The sequence below is a fragment of the Alosa alosa genome, chromosome 1 (assembly GCF_017589495.1).
Source record: "Alosa alosa isolate M-15738 ecotype Scorff River chromosome 1, AALO_Geno_1.1, whole genome shotgun sequence".
NCBI classification, from domain to species: domain Eukaryota; kingdom Metazoa; phylum Chordata; class Actinopteri; order Clupeiformes; family Clupeidae; genus Alosa; species Alosa alosa.
In genome coordinates, this window is record NC_063189.1 from 44671783 (window position 1) to 44693016 (window position 21234).

Genomic DNA, 21234 nt, shown 5'->3' on the forward strand with positions numbered 1-21234 from the left:
AAAGAAGAAACTAAAAAACACCAATTAAAGAGGCTTTTTGATGACGGCATGCTCATAAATTGCAGATTGCCTCCAGAAGCAAAAAGCCGCTACCACTATCAGAATGGCTAATCACAAAAGATTCAGACTAAAGGCAAGGCTTCATGTAATTGCGACTTCATTTAATTAGACACATAATTACAATGCTAAATAAAAAAATAAAAAAATAAAAAAACAGGAACTCAACAGTTATTGCTTCAGTAGACTGAATCAAAACAAGTTAAGTCAACAAAACTCAACCATCATTAGCGGTATAGCCGCTCTCCCCACCATGACTGTGCTTACTTTCTTTTGAAGGAGGCAGTGGAAGATGAAGATGAACATGCCCTGCAGAGTGTTGAAGATGGTGAAGAGGTACGCCATGACCACGGATGACTCATTGAGGAAGAACAGGCCAAAGGACCACGTCAGTCCCAGCAGACAGAGCAGTGCAAATGCCCCCAACACCCAGGACCTGTCACACACATGAGCACAAATCACAGCTGCTGTAATAACGTCACTATACAAATACATAGCACAAAGTGCCCCCTCTCCACTCAAGCACATAAAAATGAGCCCCAATAAATAAGGATGGATGGGAATTTTAGCCACGATGGATAATGGGGAAATCGGACGACAATGTCCCAAGAGTTGTTGCGGTGGTTATGTCCGGGTGTTTTATGGAGGTTCGCTTAGGGTGGGCTAAGAGAGAGAGAGAGAGGGAGGAGAGAGAGAGAGAGAGAGAGAGAAAGAAAGAGAGAGAGAGAGAGAGAGAGAGCAAATGCGGCACATTTTCCACTGGAGATTCCAGGAACACCTCCAGCAGATCGGGTGACCCCCGTGCTCGGCCGGGCTGACAGCAGTCAGGCACTGATCCACAGCGTCGGGACGGCAGAGAGGGTTTTTTTTTCGCTCCCTCTCCGTCCAATGGTCTCCTATTTCTCTGCCTGGATGTTTGACCGAAGTTACGGGCAAAAGTGTTTCATTTTTCAACCCCAACACTACCATGTGCTGGGGGTTTCAGTGTTGGTGCCAAGATGGACCAGAAGCATCTGGTAAGATTAAGTTGTCCTTCTAGCATGTAATTGTAGTGGAACAACTCAATTAGTGTGCGACAATAACTTGGGCGCGCTGGACTAAGGGTTAATGGGTTCTGTAATAACATGCCTGGGCTCTCTAATGGCTGCTTCCCTTCTGCTTAGCCTCAGTCTGACCCACTGCCCCGACATCTCACCCCAACACCCATCCAAATAATACACCAAATTACAGCCATCTCCGTTTGGGTATTACCGAAATTACACATGCATGGTGGACGGGGTGGGGGTGCATTCACATTTACATTTATATTCCGTGATTGTGATAATTATACCCAAGTTGATCTAAATGTGTGGGTGTACATCTGTTATTTTGTGCAGCTTTATTTTGTAAGCAAAATTAAAATATGTGTGAGAAAAAAACAAAATAAATCAGAAATGGCTTATGGTCCCTGCTGGGATAGTCTATTAAAAGCTGCAATAAAAGCAAATGGTTTATAAAACAATCGACGATAAAAAACACATTATTATGATATTATTCCTACATCTAACTTCATAAATCTCAATAAAACAACAAAGCTGGTAAATTACCCATATTTGTGTCCCTAGCTCTACAGTACATCTCTCTTAGACTGTAAATAAAATGGTGTAAGCAGACACCATGGCTATTCCTCAGTGTGGGTGACATGTCTTACCTTATACTCTCCAAGCGACTGGAATCTGGTTTCATTGAAGTCGAATGCTTCACCATCTTGTACATGGTCACAACCAGGAAGATGAGATTGAGCTGTCCAAACAACAATATCAAGGTTACAGGAGTAGACCACAGTGTCTCAATGTGCTATACAACCCCCCAGACACAGACACTCCAATGTCTTCTAATGTGAGCTGGACAGAAATGCACCCTTGGAAAAAGAGGCCCTGCCCTAGATTAGAGTGCTCTACATTTAGTGACTTATTAACGGACAATTAGCAACCAATTAACACTTATTAAGCAATTACGCAATCGTGGGCAGGCACCGAGTGATAGGATATCCCACTGTTTTGGACTAGGTAGGTCTTTGTGGGTTTTTTTCACTATTCGCTTCTTGCCAGTCCTCTCTCTCTCTCTCTCTCTCTCTCTCTCTCTCTCTCTCCCCCCTTCCCTCTCGGTCTCCCCTGTTGAATCAGCCACCGTCGACCACATTTCATTCCCCGATGCCAAAACCCCCGCTTCACAAAGCCCCTCGGGAGAACACAGCGCCTGCTTTCGCCTGCTCTCAGCTGCTATTGAAATCAGGAGCGCGGCCGGCGCCTCTGCAGACCGGGGGCTGATGAACAGCGCAGCATGGCCACAGGGGGCTCCATCACCGGACGCCCACTAACAGGAGCCAAGCCACCAGCCACCCCCACCGGACGCCCACTACCAGGAGACAAGCCACCAGCCGCCCCCTCTGCCCCCAGCCTCACCCTCACTGGGCCCTGCCACCCCCAGCCACGCTCACAGCCGGCAGCCGTGCCGGAGCCCCACCAACGCAAACCGAGATAAAGCAGCTCCGGAAGTATAAAAACGAGATAGAGGAGAGAGCTGCAGGAGACTGCCAGAACATTGTGGGGAGAGAGGGTAGGGGCACACACACACACACACACACACACACACACACACACACACACACACACACATACACACATACACACATACACACACATACACACACACACAAAGACCCATACACACTGACTGAGAGAGAGAGCATGAGAATAATAAAAAGAAGTGTGCAATGGAAGGCAAGGATGACAGGGGGAGGTAGGGAGAGAAAGAAAGAGAGGTGGAAGAGGGAGGTATGGTAAAAAAGAAAAGGGGCAAAAGGAGAAAACATAAAAAATGAGTGCACTAGAGAGAGAGGGGGCGGGGGCAAAAAAGAATTGAGGAAAAAGGGCAGTGAGAACAGGGGAGGGAGGGCGTATGGAGCCAAGCAAGACAGCAACATATTTAAACTGCGCCAAAAAAATGTTTCCATGAATTCTGAAGTCTGTCTGGAAGCACTGGGAGGTCGTTCCACTTCCCTGGAGGTGTGTGTGTGTGTGTGTGGGGGATTTACTTCAACTTGGCACTCAACCATCTACCCCCCACCCCACCCCTAAGAAGGCCCCTAAATAAATACAATAGAAAAAAAAAATCAATATCCTGAATTAAATGTTATTACAAGGCTTTCGCCATAATCTTCCTTCCATCTCATTCAAAGTGCAGCCAAAAGACAATAGCTAAAACAACAAATACATATTAATAGAGGATACTTCCAGACGAGAGACCAGCGACTCACTGGGGTCATCAGAAATAATACCGATGTGGCTAAAGTTAGAAAAAGCAGCGTTGCTTGATCTAGTAGGTCAAACAACCCTCTCAGCTCTTTAAAATTTCTACAACACTAAACAGGACGTGAGCTCGAGGTCAATAAATCTGGATACCACAAAATCAATCATGGACCTAGTGCCCAATGATTAGGATCAATTCACTTAGTACTAACTAGAATTGTTCTGGCCATTTAAGCTCAGGGTTTTTTTTTTTCTTAAAGAGGGTTGATCATAAAAACCTTACTATGCTGTCTGCTTGCCCACTCCATTACACTATAAGGAAATAAGCAGCTGTGAAAAACATAGCATAACTTTTTATTGCAGTTCCCTTTACAGTTCACTGTGTATTCAGCACAACTCTACGGCAACAGAGGCACTATGTAGAACCCGGAGGGGAGGGGGGGGGGGGTAGACAGAGAGAAAAAGAGACAGAGAAAGACAGAAAGAGACACAGGAAAAAAGAGATGTTCAGAGATAGGAGACTGGGGAGAGAACAAAAGAAAGGCTTGAAGAGAGTTGAGAGATGGGGGAGAGAGGGAGAAGGAGGAGGAGAAAAAAAGAGAGAGACAGAGAGTGTGCGCGCCAAAGTGAGTGGGAGCGAGAGAGAGAGAGAGAGAGCAAGAGCTTTTAGATCACAGATTACAACCCTGTTGAGTTTTGTCTCCTAGCCACCAGGGCCGATTTACGTCTGCATGAGTCGAGTGGCTGGAAATGCATTTAACGCAGCCTGGAGTGATGACACAGATCTGATGAGACAGGCGGGCGCACGGGCAGCCAGGCACCACAGCAGAGAGTCCGGCGAACTCGCCATGCCCTTGCTCCGCGCCTGTCCAGTGGGGCCTCAAGTGGACCCCGTCCACACACACACACACACACACACCCAAATCAAGCCAACCATCAGCACCACCCCCATCACCCAACCCCCTGCTCACTCAGACATATGCCTCACCTTCCAGAAATAGTGCCTCGTGAAAAACACACACACTGCAAACCAACACCTTACTCAGGGACTTGGACCAGGGGCTTATGCATATTGACTTGGACTGAGGTCTGTGTGTGTGTGTGTGTGTGTGTGTGTGTGTGTGTGTGTGTGTGTGTGTGTGTGTGTGTGAGTTTGTAATCTGAGTTTACAAAGGTGTCACCACAGAAGTATATAGGGCCTGACACATAAGTGAGTGCGTGTGCGTCTGCACTTTGTCGTCGTGGAGGGAATGAAGTGCAGCGAGAGCGTGGACGCTTCACGCTGGCGGCGGCCTAATGGGATTGGACACGGCCGGCGGCGTGGGCCAGACCGCTGGTGAATGGCTTCAGGCTTCAGGATGCGGTAAAGCTCGTCGATACCGCCCACTCATTACACCAGCACTCATCCATTTCTCCTCCTCCTCTTCTTCTCCCTCTTCTTCTTTCTCCTACCCCAGCTGAAAGGATGACCTTCATGCCTGAGGCTCTCTCTTTTTCTCCACCCTCCATCCCCCCGTCTCTCTCTCTTTCTCTTCTGCCTGCTCCGACCTCCCCCTCATCCCCCTCCTCCTCCTCCTCCTCTGGTCCCCCTGGAGAGGCAGCCACAGTCGGCACACTCCACGCTCAGCCCTGATGGCCTTGCTGCCTCTTCTGCCTGGCCGGGAGCATTTCATACCTGAATGCCTGACAGAGACACACTCCGGCTGCCACCACTCCACCCCACCCCACTCCTCTCCCCCTGCTGCCCCCCCCTCCCCCAACCCTCTCATGTCCAAGCAGCAGGCTACACTCCTTAACAACTGATCAAGTCATTGTAGAAGACTCAGGCTACCTCCACACTATTCTATTTTCATTGCAAAATGACATTTAAAAACGAATACAATCTCAGTCCAGACGCACGTTTGCAATTCCGGAGCCAAAATGGTATTTTGTCCACACTGGACCCCTGAAATGTGGATCACATGACCATTCGCACAAATCACATGACTATTCATGAATTTAATTTGATTAAATCGAATCTAATGACTTTATTAAGAATTGAACTGCACTACAGATGCTACCAAAGACAGGAAGGCGTACATCCCATGCTGGCAGGCTAGTAGTGGAAGTCAAAGTGAGTCATGGATAGTTGAAGGTGATACGACTCACTTTGAGGCTTCTTTGGGCGCATGACCTTTATCACATTGTATATTATATACAAGGAAATCAGGGGAAAAAAGATCAGACTGATGAGATCCAATCAGGAAGGGAAGAAAGATTTCTACGTCATCATTTTCATGTTTGCGAATTTCCCACATTTAAATGCAAAGCCGGAGTTTTCAAATGAAAATGAGGCCGACAGGGTTTTCAAATCGCTCCGTTCCAGGAGCTCGACAACACCGAAGTAGTAGCATAGATACGAAAACATAACAAAAGTGTTTCGGATTGAAATGAATCCTGAATAGTGTAGACATGGCCTCAATACAACCTCCTCCCACTCCTGGCCCCTTCAAATACATTTGAAACCACATACATTAACACAGACATGCACAGAAATATGGGTACATATAAGGGTGGACACACACGCACACACACACACACACACACACACACACACACACACACACACACACACACACACACACACACACACACACAGACAAGAACACACTTTTTCCAAAAAAGGCATGACTCACCATAATGATAAATGCTACTGGTCCGATGAAGCTCCAGATGAAGTGGTTATCCACTCTCAGCCAGCAGCTGAAACACGAGCAGAGGCAGCAGTCAGACGCGATCCCTAACACCACACGCGATCCCTCCACTACGGCCATCATTTAGGGCTAGGCCTGCCGCAAGTGATTTGCTGGTGTGGGGGCAGCTACCATACAGCACAATGGCCCACTGTGCCCTCTTTAATAAGAGTGGACAAAGAAACAAGCCTTGCGGGGCAACGGGAAGCTGATAAATAGCACTTCAATCACACCACGATTGCAACGTGCAACGTGCTATGTGCGCTGTGTGTATCTTTTGGTGTGAACGCAACTGACGCGTGACATTTTCAGGAGCTGCTAGGGAACTGGTGCGAGAGAGCACTTTAAAAGGCCTGATGCTGCTTCAGCAGTGGGTGAGAGCTACTGTCAAGACCTGTGCTCAAATGAACAAGTCATCACACACTTCAGGCCGAGCTCTGCTAATATTAGTCTCAACATGGCAAGCTGCTTATCAAACTGTGCCTCCGAAACTACACGGCTGTAATAAGTGGTTGATGACACTGAAACACCTGGATATCCACGCCGACCAGACTTAAATTGGATTCATTACACGCGAATAGAAATGTATCAAGGACTTGTTTGGGAAGAATAATGTGTGCTAGCTCAAGAGCGGCAAGGGGGACCATGTCATGGTGGAAAGCCTGGACCAAGGCCTCCCCCCTTGGTTGTGGGGGTTGAAGCAACAAGCTGAAACCACTGGCCTCAATCCCATGCAGTGCAAATCATCAAGTCAGACTGTTAAATTAAATACAGCCATTTGCTCTGAGCTTTCTCATTCCTCCCCGCACCGTGACGGAGTGTAAATTTGCCAGAAGGCAGCTGTGGGTGGGTTTGAGTTGTGGGGGGGGGGGGGTCTGCTCTGTGATGTTGCTCTCATTAGGGCCCATTTGTTTTGGGGGGCTTCTGACAGACAAGCAAACTCCATGGCAGCTAGCTGTAATGATAATCTGAGAAAGAGAACACAGGAAAGAGACCAAAAAAAATGGTGAGGGTCACTTACGCCCGCTTGGTGCCATAGCTCCTGTAGTCGATGGCTGCCGAGATCCCGACCACGATGGCGGGGAAGAGGTAGCCGGAGACGTAGTAGTATTTCCTGCGGGAGTACTCGCTCTCAAACACCTCGACCAGCATGAGGTACAGCTGAACGCCCTCCAGACACATCCAGGCAAATGCCGCCAGGAAGAAGAAGTGAAGAACTCCAGCGATTACGGAGCACACAATCTACAGAGGAACATCGAGATTAAGACAAGGACAGAGAGAGAGGGAGAGAGAGAGAAAGAGAGAGAGAGAGGGAGAGAAAGAGAGAAAGAGAGAAAGAGAGAGAGAGACAGTGTGATGGTGGGGGAGGGGAAGTGAGAGGAAAAATAAGAGAACAAAAGACTGTGAGTGCTTTTTTTCCAGATCAAGGTCTATGCTGTTCACAACATCCAGTGGTGTATAATCCATGCCAAACACAGCATCATTATACGGGAGAATGGTCACAATACAATGCACTGCAGCGAGCTTCTCTTTGGGAATGTGCATTGTTCTGCGAATCAATGAATCTGCCCGCTGCAGTCTTCATCAACACAAGTGCAGCGCAGTTGTCCAAGAAAGCCCCCGGGTATGCTCTCAGTGTTCGAACCAATTAATTACTTCAATAAGTCAATTAAAATCTTGTGACCAATACAAACATACGCACAAACCCTTGTGGTATAATTTAGAGATTATACATCCATGTTACACTCACTGCTGTTCTCTCTCTCCCTCTCCTTCTCTCTCAAAATCTGTCTCTTCTCTCTCTGAATATCAAGAGCTTTAACTACCAAATATATTATGCAAATGCAACCTTTCATACAGAATTTAAAACTGTTATACCTTTGCTTGATTAGTTTTTAGTTATTTGCTCTGCAGCATTTGAGAGACAAAAAAAATAATAAAGCAATATTTGTTATCTTAACATTGGCTGCTACTGCCAGCTTATTGTGAGACTGCAGGTGCCAGCCTTTTCACTAAATCAACTAATTTACTACAGAAATGTAAATGTGATTCCAATCCACAAACAGACACCAAGTTATTTTATTATATTAATGGTAACACTTTACGGTAAGGGTACATGAATTATCATGAATTCATGACTTATGCATTACTTCATTCCTTTATATCTTATGAATCATCGGGAATTGACATGAGTTCATAGTCTCTCATTCATGACCTCATGCATAAACAACATTTCAACTAAAACATTAGGTACGATGGGTACATCATTATGATTTATGATTTATTAAGCATGATCATCATGATTACATGAATGTAAGGTTAATTGCTCATGAGTTCATCATGTTTGTGGCCCCTCAACTAAAGTGTTAACAATGGCATGTGTTCAGAGAACTGCACAAGTTGTGCTTAAATCAGAATTTGAGCAGCGATGACCACATTTTTGGCAGAAAAAGAAATCATCATGATCATTCTTAAAAAATCATAAATCATATTGATGTGCCCACCATACTTAATGCTTTAGTTTATGTGTTGTTCATGTATGAGGTCACAAATGACATAATATGAACTCTTGTAAATTTCTGATGATTCATGAGATATTAAGGAATTAAGTAATACATAAATCATGAATTAATTAATGCATGAATTCATGATAATTCATGTACCCTTACCTTATAGTGTTACCTTTATCTGTAAATATATAATATTGATGTTTCATTTTATCATTGCATTCTCTGTTTTTTTTCACTGGTTTGCTCCTGGTTCTGGCCAATCAACCCTTTAGTGTTTCAGGGCAGCAGTACGGATGACCTGTGCAGAAAGCCTGGGAAGGTCTCTCACCTTGGGCTCGGTCATGTTGATCCCCACGAGGAAGAGCAGCTCGGCGATGAAGAGGTTGATGCACAGGTTCTTGTGGATGGTGTTGCGGTCGCTCTGCAGGCCACGGAAGAAGCAGAAGGTGAAGATGCTAATGGCCAGGCAGACCAGCGACACGGCGATGCCCATCCGCGTGATGACCGTCAGCAGGAGTTCATGGACACTTCCCTCGCGCTGGGAGGAGAGAAGAGGAAAAGATGAAAAAAAGACAAGAAGAAGAAAAGAAAAACAGAAAGCACAGGCACGGGGGCACACACAGGGGCACAGGCACGGGGCCACACAGGGGCACTCACAGGGGCACTCACAGGGGCACAGGCACGGGGGCACACAGGGGCACACACAGGGGCACACACAGGGGCACTCACGGGGGCACACACAGGGGCACACACAGGGGCACTCACAGGGGCTTACGCGCAACGGCGAGGGGCTACAGCAGAAACGTGAGGGCTTTTAGCGAGGAGCACTCAAGGACCCCACTGCTGGTAATGCAAAAGATCTTCCCTGACATTTCCAACTGCCCAGCAGCCAAATGCAACGGAGCTCTTAGAGAAACTCAGAGGGTTACGTTATTGTGAACTTTTCATTCAATTAGCTAGTGACCACTGGGGTCAGCGCTAGGGTTTGGCCTATCAGGAAGCTGCTTTTCAGGAGGTGAGCTGGAGGTGGTGGTAAATGTAGGGGAGGAGGAAGAAGGGAGGAGGGGGTTAGTGGATAGGGTTTGAGGGTCATGAGGTTCGGGTTTGTAATTACGTTTCCCACAAACTCCTGCTTCCACATTGATTATGGTGTAACTGCTGGCCGCACATGATATTCATCATGTAATTGGATGGTAATTGAATTGCACTCGGAAATGTGTCCTCCCCACCTTGCGTGGAGTCGGCATGCAAATTGGAGCTAATAACGCACATTCCACACAGGCTGTGGAGGGGAGACATGTGTGCCCCGGGCCATTAGTCATGGACCATAGGTAGGACGCAATTTATTTTTCCCCCGCCAATGGCCAAAACTTGCCCTATCTCCACCCGGCATCTTCTGGGCTGAAGTTGGTGCAATTGCTGCAGGGCCCTTCAAGTGGTAACAACAACAACAACATCCTTCGGCCTCCTCGAGAGCTGGGTTAACCCACAGCTTGCAGCCCTCCCACCCCACCATCACCAGAAACACCACATGCCACACGCATGCACTCCCCTTTTCCCTCAAAACAAACCCACCTCTCACTGACATTTTAATCACTGGCTGCAGATGATGGCTTCCTTTGCTAGAATGTGCCCATGCATTTGTGTACACCAGCCTGTGTGTAATGAAATGGTGTGTGTACACCAGTCGGTGTGTGTGTGTGTGTGTCTGTGTGTGTGCCTTTCTCTCTCTCTCTCTCTCTTTCTGTGTGTGTGTGTGCGCGCGCCTGTACCTCTGTGTATGTTTCTGCATAAATGTGTGTGTGTACCTGTACCTCTGTGTGTGTTTCTGTATAAATGTGTGTGTGTGTGTGTGTGTGTGTGTGTGTGTGTGTGCGTGTGTGTGCCCGTGCCCATATCTCTGTGTGTTTCCGTATGCATGTGTGTGTCTGTGTCCTTATCTTTGTTTGCTCAGGCTGGCCACTCACCACGTGCCCACGGTGCGCCATGAGGATGGCGAAGTTGGTCAGGTGACTGCACGAGCAGGTGGTGTGCGTCTTGTTGGTGTCCAGCAGCTTGCAGCCCTGAGTGGACCAGTAGCCCATCATGCTCCTCTCCGAGTAGTTCCAGAACGAGCAGTTGGGGTTAAAATAATGCTCGGTCTGAAAACGAAAGCATGAAAATAACCAGAGGCACAAGTGAGAGAGCGAAGGCGAGAAAAAAAAATTCCATTTCGGCGGATTCTGGGGATTACACTGATTGGCAGTCGTGGCCTATCAAATGGGTGCCCAGCGTGAGATGAAGAGCTTTGGTTTTGGGTACACACGGGCTTTCATTCAGCTGGGTACACACAGGACCACAGGAACTCCACTGAGGCAACCTTGGGTGGCTCTTTTTAACTCAGAGGGCTCCAACAGCACGGGTAAACAGGCCACGCGCTCCGACATCTAGCACTTTTTAACACCCAGCCTGGGGAATTAACAGTGGAAAATTGTCCTCTTTCATACCTCTCTCTCTCTAACACAGACTCTCTCTTCTTTTCTCTTTCTCTCTCTCTCTCCCTCTCTCTCACTCACACACACACACACACACACACACACACACACACACACACACACACACCGCGCACACACACACACACGCACACACTCTTCTCTCTTTCTATCATTTTCTCATTGCCGTTCCACTCCGGACTCACGTCGAGGTGCTCCAGGGTGAAGATGATGGGGTCAGTCACGAACACGCGGCTGGACTCCTTATTGATGGAGGCGGACAGGATGTGGGAGTTGACCACCAGCGTGAGGTTGTGTCCCCATTGCTCCCCGCCCAGCTTCATGGTGGCGTTCTCCACGGTGAGGAAGTGGCCCAGGTGCTTATAAAGGACAAAAACCAGTTTGGCGATTCCTGTGCGAACAATAGAGAAGCCAGAGCATTACTTAGATGTCCTATTCTTTGTGCTAAAAAAGCACACACATTGTAGACAACAACACCTCTAGGTATGGCATAATAGCATTGGAGACCATACCACAGAATACCACAAAGAATGTGTACTGTATATATGGAATGTGTAATGACTTGAGAGACATTGACGATGGACACCAGACAAACACCTATTATTTCCTGTCTGGTGTGACCCTACTGTCATCAAGTTTAAACATGCAGAACGTGTCACCCCAGTGACTCAGTGAGGAGATGCCTGACAGGTATTCATATCAAGCCATCCACCGCTGATGTACGGGTGCCTTGGTTCACGTCTAGTGTCCATCCACCGCTGATGTACGGGTGCCTTGGTTCACGTCTAGTGTCCATCCACTGCTGATGTACTCACCGTTTTTGCTGTTGAGCTTGACGGTGTTGGCGCTCAGCTGAATGGTGGCACCCCCTTTACTGGTCTGGGGGAAACGGAAGTCCTGCACCTGGCCATCTGTACTCAGCACATATACATCCAGCACTGTGGGACCAGAGGAGGGAGAGGAGTTGAGAAGAATAGAAGAGGAGAGGAGAGAGGAGGAGAGAGGAGGAGAGAGGAGGAGAGAAAATAAGAGAGGTGGATATTAGTGAAGGCCCCAAATGGCAGCCTCGCCACACTGGTTAGGCGAGAGATATGAGATGACATTTTCAAAGTCCAATAGTGTGGCCAAGCTGCGCAAATATACCTCCAAAGGGCTTCGGCGACAGCATTCATTTCCAACCACAGAACAATGCAGTTACTGAACTGCAGCATGTATAATGGAGAGCGCTTGGACTTTGAATGCATGCACAAATCCCTACCCGGCACGGCTCACAATGCTGCGGATGGTCTGGTTTAAACCGCCTCAGTATTTCAGCGGACGTGCAGCAACATTTCTTTTTTTCCCCTTTTGAACATGTATCAGCGCTGTTACAGTTTATCTGGTGTGGACTCCTAATGAGGAGTTAGAGCCACACTACCTAATCTGGACTCACTTTTTATTCAGCCCTGTGTGTGTGTGTGTGTGTGTGTGTGTGTGTGTGTGTGTGTGTGTGTGTGTGTGTGTGTGTGTATGCTCAAACAGCACAGCTTCCTGCTTTCAAGAGAGGAGCCGACAGTGGAGAATACGCACACACACACACACACACACACACACACACACACACACACATACATACATACACACACACACACACACACACACACAAATACATACAGAACCTGGCACAGCATGAATGTCAAATATTTCTGGGATCAAAAATATCACTGGGCTTTTTACTGGGCTCGTCCCCTTGTGCGGCTCAGATAAGTCAGGGGCACTGGCTAGGGCTGATCTGGCCTGGGCAGACTGAAAGCTGAGCAGCCCGGTTACTGCCCCGCCCGGCCGCCTGCCGCCCTCTCCACGAGCACCGCCGCCGCCACCACTGCCCGCTACCTCACCGGCCCTGCCGCCTTTGATGTGTGAAATTACCGGGAGGGTCAGGGGGACACACACACCAGCCCACTCGGTGCTCCCTAAACCCCCTGCCCCCCACAACCTCCACCCAAATCCCCCCATCTCTCCACGCTCTCCCTCTCTCAGACTTCTCACGGCACGGACCAGGATTGGACCGAAGCACACCTTTCTCTCTTCCTCCAGTCTCACATTTACGCTTTCTCTCTCTCAGGCTTTCTTCCTTCCTCCACCTCTCTCTATCTCCGATGGCCTCTCTCTTCCCTCTCTACTCCCAGTCCAGTGAGACTGCTTTGAGGTACTGGTCTGCGACGAGTGAAACTATGTTAATTTGCATGCAGAGATCTTTTCTTCTTCTCCTATTTTTTTAAGTGTTCGCCCCGCTCCTGTGCCGTGCTCCAGGGCACAATCTGTCTCGCAGCCTTAAGCCTTAAAGCCAGCTGGTGCGAGACTATATAGTTAGCCCTGCTTATGCCTCCGCACAGACAGGGAGTGTATGAGAAGCAGCAGGAGAGAGAGAGAGAGAGAGAGAGCAAGAGAGAGAGAGAGATGTAGAGAAAGAAAGAGGGTGAAAAGAAACAGTAGCACTCATAAGTGAAACAAGAGAGAGAGAGTGAAGAAGAAAGAGAGGGAGAGGGAGAATGTACCACTTGGATAGGCCAAAACTGCTTCTTCATTAAGAATCACTGTACAAAGCATTGAGGAGAAGAACTGCAGTGTCTTATGAATAAATTCCACAAAGACTAAAGAAACGGACTATGAATAACCTGCCACGCATGATACACTGTGTAAACACTGCACTGCTACTTTCCTGACTGCCCTTATTTGCTGAAAAGGATTTTTTTTTTCATTATCAAGTGACCTTGTGATTAAAGGGAGGTTAAATAAATAAATAACGGGGCAGTCAGTTCAGCTTTTCTCCTTTTAAGTCAAATATCCTGGCTGTGTGTGATATTATCTGCTACAGGAGGGTTTCACTAGACTTACATCAAATGGCCTATGTAAGAAGCATATGGTTGTGCTTTGCAGAGAGAGTATGCAGCTACCCGCGGGACTGCCGAGGTTAAGTGCTGATAATAACACGGCAGGCCAGTCTGGGGGACCCTGGCAGCGTATTTAAGGGGGCCGAGGACATTTTCAAATCTTGTAATTTAAAATCAAATCTGGAAAACGTATTCAGAGACTGTGTCGCATGCCTGCCTACACCCAAAAAAAAAAAAAAAATAAAGAAGGAAAAATTCAAAACAGAACACAGGCCAAAGTCAAGGGACTGGAAAGTCACCGGGATGTGATTACCATGGCAACACAGGAGAGAGTGTAGGGAAATGACAGTTGACTGCACAAAGCTGACTTATATGAATGGGATCACATTACTAATATACTCCCTGCTCAAAAGCCAGTATTGGTTTCCTGGTGTACAGCAAGAAACTAAAAGCCACACACTTGTGGTTTCAGAGCCAAATCCCCTCTACTTTAACACCACTCTGGCCTCCCCTGCTCTCTGTCTCGCTCATTCTTTACAACTTGTTATGCAGATTCTCCAGAGGCCTTGAGACTTCAGCTGGCAGAGTGCACCTTCACCCAGGGAAAGAGTGTGCTAACCGCCCTGCCTTTCCACAAATCAGGTCAGTTAAATACCTGTCAATTTTCCTTTTTAATTAACCATGATCAGTGGAGGAGGCTGATCATTAGCCAACGAAGCCTGACAGGTGAAGTGTGTGTGTGTGTGTGTGTGTGTGTGTGTGTGTGTGTGTGTGTGTGTGTGTGTGTGTGTGTGTGTGTTGGGCAGTCAGAGGGGGAGGAGATATGTCATAATGTCCTGATTGGTGAACAGAATGACTCACTTATGTTCTCAGCGGGGACTTTGACAACAGCGGGCTCCATCAGGTTGTCTGCAAGGACAAAGGCTCCTTCCTCCAGGGTATCGAGTAGCATGGTGGCGGTGTGCGTTTGCTCTGTCGAATTCATGTCCTCCCAGGATTTCAGGGCTTCCGGCCGCAGGAGGTTGTCAACCGTATCTACAATGGCCTGTATCCGTGGAAACAAGAGAAATGTCAGCCTTTTGATATATATATATATATATATATATATATTATTATTATTATTTTTTTTTTTATTTTTTTTTTCCCCTCTATACCCATACAATCAAACTTCACCAAAGGCACAAAGGCAAGGAAAGCAAATGGAGTTCCTGACATGCACAGAGAAACAAAATAATAAAATAAATAATAAATAATGTCAATGACAGACAGAAAACACATGTCTCTGCAGAGTCAGGCAAATGCAGGTAAAAAATATTGTTTAAAGATGTTGGTAATTTGTGTGTGCATGTGTGTGTGTGTGTGTGTGTGTGTGTGTGTGTGTGTGTGTGTGTGTGTGTGTGTGTGTGTGTGTGTGTGTGTGTGTGTATGTAGGACTGCATGCGCATGTGTGTGCCTGTGTGCCTGTGTTACCATTAAACCATCAGAGGCTTGTTATTCCAAATTCCAGAGGGAAAATACGAGGGGCACTTTCCAAATAAATGAAGCATTCTTCTACGATTCCGCTCCCTTTTTCCCCCACTCTCGCTGGTCCAACATAGGGACGTCTTTTCCAGAGAACAATTATCTCTGCTAACAATGATTACATTCCATAACAGGATCTGACCGTAATGACCTGAAACTGCCTCTCTTTCCTGACAGGGGAAACCTTATCAGGCAGGGCAATCTGTTGGCCTAAGAGCGGTGGTCTATATAAAACTGAAATACGTTTGTTTCCAATCACAATCCTTTCATTTCCTGTGTTTAGCCAAGAGCTAAGTGTATCAAACAATCCGCTGGGTTATTCTACACCTTGCCCGGTCCTTGTGAAATTTCATTAGACGTGTCTTGACAATTATTCTGACACGGCCAACCCTGACCTCGGTACAACATGATGTTACAGGTTGTAGTTCTGCCACAGCGTCTGGTATGTTGGAGAGAATGAGAGAAAAAAACAGCTAGGGTTTCCAGGAGAACTTACGAGCCATATAAAGTGTTGATGAAGTGTTAATAAATGCTTATTACTGGGAAAATGTGCGAGCTATTAACTGGCTCATATTTCACTGAACAAGGGCTCCACTGAGCAGGGGGCCCAGCGGCAGCTGAAACGTAGCCTGCTGCTCTAGCTGCATAGCGCTGATCCTTGATTCACCAGTCTAACCATTCATGGACTGTTCCATGACTAGAACAACGTTTAACTACTCCAGCAACATCTATTAACTGTTTATAACCCTGGCAAATGGGACTGACAGTAGCAAGGCTCGAACAGGCGGAGGGAATTGTTGCTCGCGCATATTAATTAACCCATGTGCACGGCTACGCAGTGTCTCTTTAATAGAAGTGTTCATAAAACCTGAGCCCTGATTGCTCATTAACAAGACTGCGACTAGCCCACTGCAATAGGCTCTATTAACTAGCCCCGCTTGTGAATCTGACCGATAGGCAACATGCCAGCCGCGCAGATGAAACGGAGCGTTAACTAGGTGCCGCATTCATTATCCGCTGCTTTGTATCAGCGCTGGGCTTTATTCCGAGACGCTGATTAACCTGGCTATTTTAATAGCTGAAGCGCAGGGGGGGTGGGTGGAGGGTAGCCAGCGGGGGGTGGGGGGGGGGGTGCTGAGGCTGGCTGGGGCCCTCGCTTCGTCTGGAGGGCCCTGACCTTGCGGGCGTGCAGGAGGGCTCTCAGACGTGCCTCTCCTGAAGGCATGCTGATGGGGAGAGAGAGCGGAGAGAGGAGAGCCGGGCCGCCCATGATTACAGGGCCGAGACCATTACACTGAGACCGACACAAATTGGCCTGCCCCCTCGGCCGGCCCTTGCAGCAGCGGCACCGCTGGGAATTTCACGTCTCTAATTTGCGGCACGTATGGAAACCGGTGTTCTGATCGGGTTCTGTTTAATTCCTGTCAGGGTGGAGGTCGTGCGTTGCAATGTGCTGAAGACACAAAGGGCCTCTGCACGCGGTGACGTTGCGTCCCTTTTCAGATGGCTGATCTGATTCGGCTTGGCACAGCGTTGCTCTCTGTTGTGTTGTGTTGGTACACCATGGACATCTGATGCAGAAGGGGAGTGCAGAGGGGCACCGGGTGTATGTGACAGTGTTAAGAGACAGTCGAGCATGTCTTGCTGTCTCTCCAAACTGAAGCGCAATGGGGAGAGAGAGGGAGAAGGGGAAACCGAGAGCCTGTTGCAAAACTGATTCTGTGCTGTGTGTGTGTTTGTGCCAACACAGCCTCTTCCTACAGGGCAGACTCTCTGGGAACAAAACAAAACTATAGCAGAGAAACGCATAGGCAGAGGAGAGAGGAACACAAGACAGAGGGAGTATTTCATATCATAAATACATGGGAGTGAGGAGAATACATCCATCAACACACAGAAACTTTTGGCTGAGTGAGCAAGCAGAGGAACAGGAACACAAAGAAAAAAAAGGAGCTCTGTGCCACTTTGATCACCATAATTGGCTGACGGGGAGCTGCGATTACTCACAGAATGCACAAAGTGCAGCGGTGGAGATGGACGGAGAGAGGAAAGGAAAAGAAAAGGAAGGAGAGAAGGAGAGAGGGAGGCGAGAAAAAACGACAGAGGAGGAGAAGGAGGAGGTGGATCGAATAGGAAATGAAAGACAAGCTGGACGGACAAAGAACGTGGAACCAAAAAAAGCAAAAAACAAACAACAACAACAATGAACACAAGTGACAGGTGGCTGGACAGTGACTCAAAGACCACAAGACAGGCAGCCTGTTGGACTGACAGACAAGCAGACAGGAGCATCACAAAGCCTGCATGCTGCTGGGTGGGTGACAGGGGACTATGGAAGCAGTGGAACAGCAGAAGCACTGTAGTTATACCTTCATGTATGCCCTGCAAGTCCTTTCTCTTTTCTGAAGCTTTTTGTTTTAATGTATACATGAACACAAGGAAAGATCAAAACAACAGGAAAACACAGCATTAACAGGTATAGGACCTCCAGATTAAATGACTCTTTGAAGTGACACTCAAAATAGCCATTTCACTGCACAGAAGAAACTACTTCAAGGACAGCGGAATTCAGTGTTCAAGTTTGCGTTAGAATGGCTGTGAATACAAAATGCTCATCATCACAGTGATAGCTCATTGCCCCCATTTCTATTAAAAATGTCTTTTGAATATGTAACTATCTTACATAATAAAAACAGCAAGAATGCTGAATAGCAGTGAGAGGGGATATGGAGATGGGAGTACTGTACCGTCAAGCCCCCAAAAAATCCATTAACTCATAGATAGCATTTGGAAAGGGTCATTTGTATTTGATGGTCAGGATTATTGTGCTCTCTGGAAATACAGTGTTCTCTAGCCTGGCGCTGGCTTGCAGCTCTATCAAAATAATTCTTCCATCTGCCCTCTATTGAAGCCAGACTTGGGGCACTTGTGTACAGACGTACGCATGCACACACACACACACACACACTCACACGCACACTGCATGTGGCAGAGCTTTCTCACGCATATAAAGCTGTGTGAGGTGTCGTTTTTACCAGCAATTTGCATAGACCCACGCTGTGTCGGTCTCCAGTTGGTCGGCACATACTATAAAGTGTGTGTCGTCCAAGCCGAAGGCTGTGTGCACTGCTGAAGCTGATGTGCAAGTCGGGCCTTACGTATGCAACGCAGAGCTGGGCAATTACTCTCCCACGGGGGCCCCGGCTTTTTTCAGAGCCGGCTTCTATCCATTAGCATCGGCTTTTACATCTGTACCACCAGGTGAGGCGACTGGGCTAACCCTGTAATTACGGAAGCGCTGGGGCAGAACAGATTGTCGGAGGGCCTCGGGGCTGGGCGGGCGCTAATCCTGGAACAGCGCGGGGCAGGTGGGGATAAGAGGCTGGAATGTCAGATACCTCAGGCAGAGAGACTGTGGAATTCCAGAGACACAAGGATGCTGTAGTTTTTTTTTTTTTTTTTTTGAGGGGGGGGGTTCAGGGAGAAGTAGGAGACCACAGGGGGGGCTAAAGAATGGGGGAGGAGGGGGGCAAAGATTGAGAAATTCCCTGGAGGCAAAGAGGGATAAGAGCAAAAATTCCTGAGAAACAAGGGGCATGACAATTTTAGGTAGGTGTAGGATCCCAGGATTTTGAGGTGGGCTTTGGGAGAAAATTACTGCGGAAATCCATCCTCTGATGGCAGCCTTCCACCCTCCCTGGCATTCTTTCCAACTTCCAGCTTAAAAGCCTGATCCAACTTATTGTGGTATTATCTGAATTAATTTTTACTTGTCAATTAGATCCAATAAGGTTTTCCTGGCAGGGAAATTCACTTAAGGTTAGCATTGATAGAAGGAATAGTCACAGAAAAGCCCTACAGGAGACTTCATCTGCTCTAATTGACAAGAGAAAGCAATTTATTCTGCTTCCTTCAAGGTGTGAGATCGTTAGTATCAATTGGCCAAGCACTGACTCACACAGCCAGAGGACACTACACCTATGCAGGTAGAGAAATGACCAACTGTGCAATAATTAATCACACAGCATGGTGAGAATACCTTTAAATAACTACATTCGTTGCAATAATTTTATTTGCAAAGGGCATAACTTGACGTGAAAGGGTGCCAGCGGAGCACCTAGAGAGCCGGACGATTAAAGCAAAGTTATTAATAGCCCCGTGTGTCACTGTGACAGACAGATTTTCCCACAAACAGCTGTTCCATTATCACTGAGAGCCTCTCCAGATAATAGATGATAGATAATAGGGGGGCACCCTGTCTGAACACAGTGTCATTTTAGAGGGAAGAGAAGATCAAAACATTCATACAATGGAGGGCAGTGAATGTGTCAGATTTTTTTTTTTTTTTTATTTTCAGGTGTGGGAGGGATGGGGGGGGGGTGCACCTGTGCGGACAGAAGGCGAGCTGCGCATTACCTTGTTGAAGCTGCGTCCGGCTGTGTCCTTCTCGCTGGGCCGTAGCTCCTGCAGCTGAGCGTCCAGGATGTCCACCAGCTGCTCCATGAGACGCACCGAGGAGCTGACATCGCCGGGGAACACCGGCCACTGGGTGTGGTGTGCCAGGTCGTTGGCCAGGTTGGCTGCATTTTCGCCGCTGCGGATCTGGGAGAACCCGCCGGCGGGGATGCGGGAACAAATTTAAGTAACAGTTGAGAAGCAGTTAATCTGAAAACGATTGTCGGCATGTGCTAGAAACGACTGGAAATAAGCGGAAAAACAAGGTGCTGAACAGCAGGATTTTACAGTAAGTATCATGGCTGTAACTACAGTGAGCACAGATGGCAGGCCACGATTGTCATTCGGGGATGAGCTGAGACTAGCTAAACAAAAACACAACACGAGGTAGGCGCGTCTGTCGGTCCAAAAGGCAGGAGACAATGAGAGAGGATTAAAATTCATGAGGCTGGGAAAAGACAGAAATAGTAGATGCCTGGTGCCTGTGTGTGTACATAGTGGGAAGCCATTTCTGGTGCTCACCTTCTGAGCTACCTGCGAGACCCAGTGGGAGGTGCAGTTACTGAGATCCGGGCCCTTGGGGTTCCAGGCCCCCGTGGTTGCCGAGCAGAGGTAGGAGGCGATGCCTGCACAATGACAGACAGGAAGGAACACAGATGCATAAAACAGTCAAGTGTCAGGGGTCAAGACATGACCCCCCGCATGAGCAGGCATGACCCAGCTTAGGAGATGTTTATCCTGCCATTCTTACAAAGAACAAACACACACAATCTCTCTCTCTCACACACACACACACACACACACACACACACACACACACACACACACAAACACACACACACACACAGAGACACATACCTTTAGTGCCCTTCGGGCAAGGTCTCTCCACATTTATGCCTCTGTGTGTCTGCGGCCAAGCTATTCCTCTCCGCACCGTTCCCTCGCAGAAGCGCCTGGATGAGGGCGGAGGTTCCACGGCGGTGGGGCTGGCGGTGCCTTCGGGGTCAGACGGAGGTTCCACACGGTCAGGCATGATGGTGTTGTTGATCGGACTCTGCAGCGTTGTGGAGGAAGGGCCGATGGTCGTGGTGGTTTTGAAAGGCGCAGTCGGCGTAACATCATAAATGACGGTTGGGGCTGAGAGATGAGATAAGAATGATAAGTCACAAATAATGTGGATTCATATTGTGGATCAGACACTGCATATAGGCTGATTCTCTCTATACTGTCAGAAGGTATAGCATTAAATATTAACACGGTTCTCTTTAAACTCAGAAATGACGACTGACTTCGCCCTGCAGATA

General features: G+C 47.7%; 1 protein-coding gene across 1 annotated transcript in view; it reads right to left on the reverse strand.

The window, feature by feature from the left end:
• The window catches only part of LOC125293354 (adhesion G protein-coupled receptor L2-like), a 78832-nt gene that overhangs the window by 10168 nt on the left and 47430 nt on the right, over positions 1–21234 (reverse strand). The window contains 13 exon segments of the mRNA XM_048241224.1: positions 325–493; positions 1748–1839; positions 6023–6089; positions 7101–7321; positions 8918–9127; positions 10557–10730; positions 11267–11472; positions 11897–12019; positions 14816–14999; positions 17845–17883; positions 19892–20077; positions 20453–20556; positions 20789–21067. Of these exon segments, the coding sequence (XP_048097181.1) occupies positions 325–493; positions 1748–1839; positions 6023–6089; positions 7101–7321; positions 8918–9127; positions 10557–10730; positions 11267–11472; positions 11897–12019; positions 14816–14999; positions 17845–17883; positions 19892–20077; positions 20453–20556; positions 20789–21067 (2054 nt within the window).